Source organism: Buceros rhinoceros, unplaced genomic scaffold (genome assembly GCF_000710305.1).
Source record: "Buceros rhinoceros silvestris isolate BGI_N320 unplaced genomic scaffold, ASM71030v1 scaffold19533, whole genome shotgun sequence".
NCBI classification, from domain to species: Eukaryota; Metazoa; Chordata; class Aves; order Bucerotiformes; family Bucerotidae; genus Buceros; species Buceros rhinoceros.
In genome coordinates this window covers 8,187-10,224 of record NW_010405591.1, presented here as the reverse complement: position 1 = coordinate 10,224, position 2,038 = coordinate 8,187, and the positions used below count along the sequence as shown (strand labels likewise).

At 55.5% G+C, this 2,038-nt stretch overlaps 1 protein-coding gene across 1 annotated transcript in view; it reads left to right on the top strand.

Moving 5' to 3' along the window:
- Positions 1-209: 209 nt before the first annotated feature.
- Positions 210-2,038, top strand: part of NARS (asparaginyl-tRNA synthetase) — a gene marked incomplete at its 5' end in the record, with an annotated part of 8,510 nt that continues 6,681 nt past the window's right edge. The window contains 3 exons of the mRNA XM_010133802.1: positions 210-288; positions 712-782; positions 1,049-1,135. Coding sequence (XP_010132104.1) covers positions 210-288; positions 712-782; positions 1,049-1,135 — 237 coding nt within the window. The remainder of the gene's footprint in view (positions 289-711; positions 783-1,048; positions 1,136-2,038) is intronic.

Here is a 2,038-nt window from a genome sequence, read left to right as displayed (position 1 = left end):
TCTCAGCTCACACACCAGAGAGTCCTTGGCCGCCCGAGGTTCCTCGTTTGGTGTCGGTTCCTCAGCTCCATCTCTAGACGTGCCCGTGTCAGACCCAGCTCCTCTGCTCTGTCCCTGCTAACTGACCTCATCCGTTGGCGTCTCGAGACGCTGGTCTCCAGTGCCAGCCAGCGTGTCTCCGTCTGAGGGCGTTCGTTCCCTGCTTGCAGGTGAAGATCGGTGCTCTGGAGGCTCACAGAGGGCAGCGAGTGAAGGTCTTTGGCTGGGTTCACCGATTACGGAGACAAGGTAACCCCCAGGCGTGCAGCAGTCGGTGAAGCTCCACGGAGGAGGAACGAACGCAGCGGCCTCCAAAACGCGGGTGCTCACAGTGCACCAGGCAGCACCTAGGCTTCAGTTTTCACACCATGGGTCAGGTGTCCCCTTTGGTTTGTCGCAGGAGTTGAGGTTGGAGCAGGCTTTGCCCTCCACGTCTTTGAAACTTATTTAACCTGTTACTCGAAACAGCTCTGTGGGAGGTGTCAGGAACTGTCCTCATGCTTCAGCGCCCTCCTGGAGCATCCGTGGGATTTAACACGGGAGAATGTGGCCACTGTCCTTCTGTGACAATCTGCCCGTCGGGGGTTAGCGTGTCTTGGGAGTGGGGCTGTTCCAGTGGGTCAGTGAACAGCGCTGAGGTGCTCCGGCATTTCTTCTTCTTCTTTTAACTAGGAAAAAATCTGATGTTCGTTGTTCTGCGAGACGGCACAGGTTTTCTTCAGTGCGTCCTCTCCGATGAGCTCGTAAGTCGTGCCCTTTTCATGCTGCTCTGCCATTAAGCAGGTGAAGGGTTATCCCTCACCCATTTTCCTTTTAACCGACTGATTAGGTTGTATTAATCACAGTTAACTTGTATCCCCTCCCACCGAAGTGGTTTTTGTCAACGTCAGAACTGTTCGGGAGTGGCTCTGGGTTAATCTTCTCTGTGACTCCAGCAGAGGTTGTAGGAAGACTAAACCCACAGTGTTACCTTACCCGTGCCGCGCTCTCTCTCTCTCTCTCCCGGCAGTGCCAGTGTTACAACGGGCTGGTTCTCTCCACGGAGAGCACGGTTGCGGTGTACGGGACGCTGAACCTCGTTCCGGAAGGCAAGCAGGTACGCGAGTCAGTGCTCGGGTTCTCCTGCCGCAGCGCAGCGTTTCCTGGCGGAAGGAGGAGCAGAGGTGGGAATAGTTATTAGACTATTGCAGTGGGCATTTGCTTCAGAGCAAGGGACAAACCGCAGCTGCTGCTGGCACCCCGGTGAACTCTGTGGCTGTTCTGCTTTTGCCCAAAACCGTTTCCCACTGATGTGTGCCACGGATGTGACAGTGGAAAAGTGGAAAGTGAAAAGTGGACAGTGGAAAGCTCCGTTAAACCGACAACGGAGCTTTAGTTTCCCAGCAGGTTTATTCGGTTTTCACTTTGTGAGGCTGCACTTTCGGGATTCGCTCTCTTTCACTGCCATGGGGTTGGTGGCTCTTCCCCACGTCGTATTTGCCCTCCGTCTGGCTCTTGGCAGGTGTGTGAACTGGGCAGTTTGCTACAAAAAGCTTTGGTTGTGGTGGTGGCTCCAATTAGTGATGGGGCAGGTGTGATTTGAGGTCTCAAACTACAATGCTGCTTATGCTCTTTGCCTCTCCTGGCCCAGTCTACATCTACACGCTGTTACTGTTTGAGAACTGGTTTGACTCGGGAGCTAGGGAAGGATGGCCAAGGAGGGGGATTCAGATGGTGGGCAGGAGAGAGGCTTGTAGGAGCCGCTGTCTGTGAGAGCGGCTCGGTGCTCTCGTCAGGACCTGCAGGCCGGTGCCGGGGTGGCTGCGGTGCCCGGGTGGCTGCGGTGCCCGGGTGGCTGCTGTACGGCTTCTGTCCTGGTGATTAAGAGGCCCTGGGAAGACAAAAGTCAGGGGGGGCTGTGACAGCTGCCTGTGGACCTGTCCTTTTCTCTGAAGGAGAGTGCAGAGCAGTAACGTTGCGTTGTTGAGGGCAGATGTGTGAGTAATCTGGTGTGTCCACA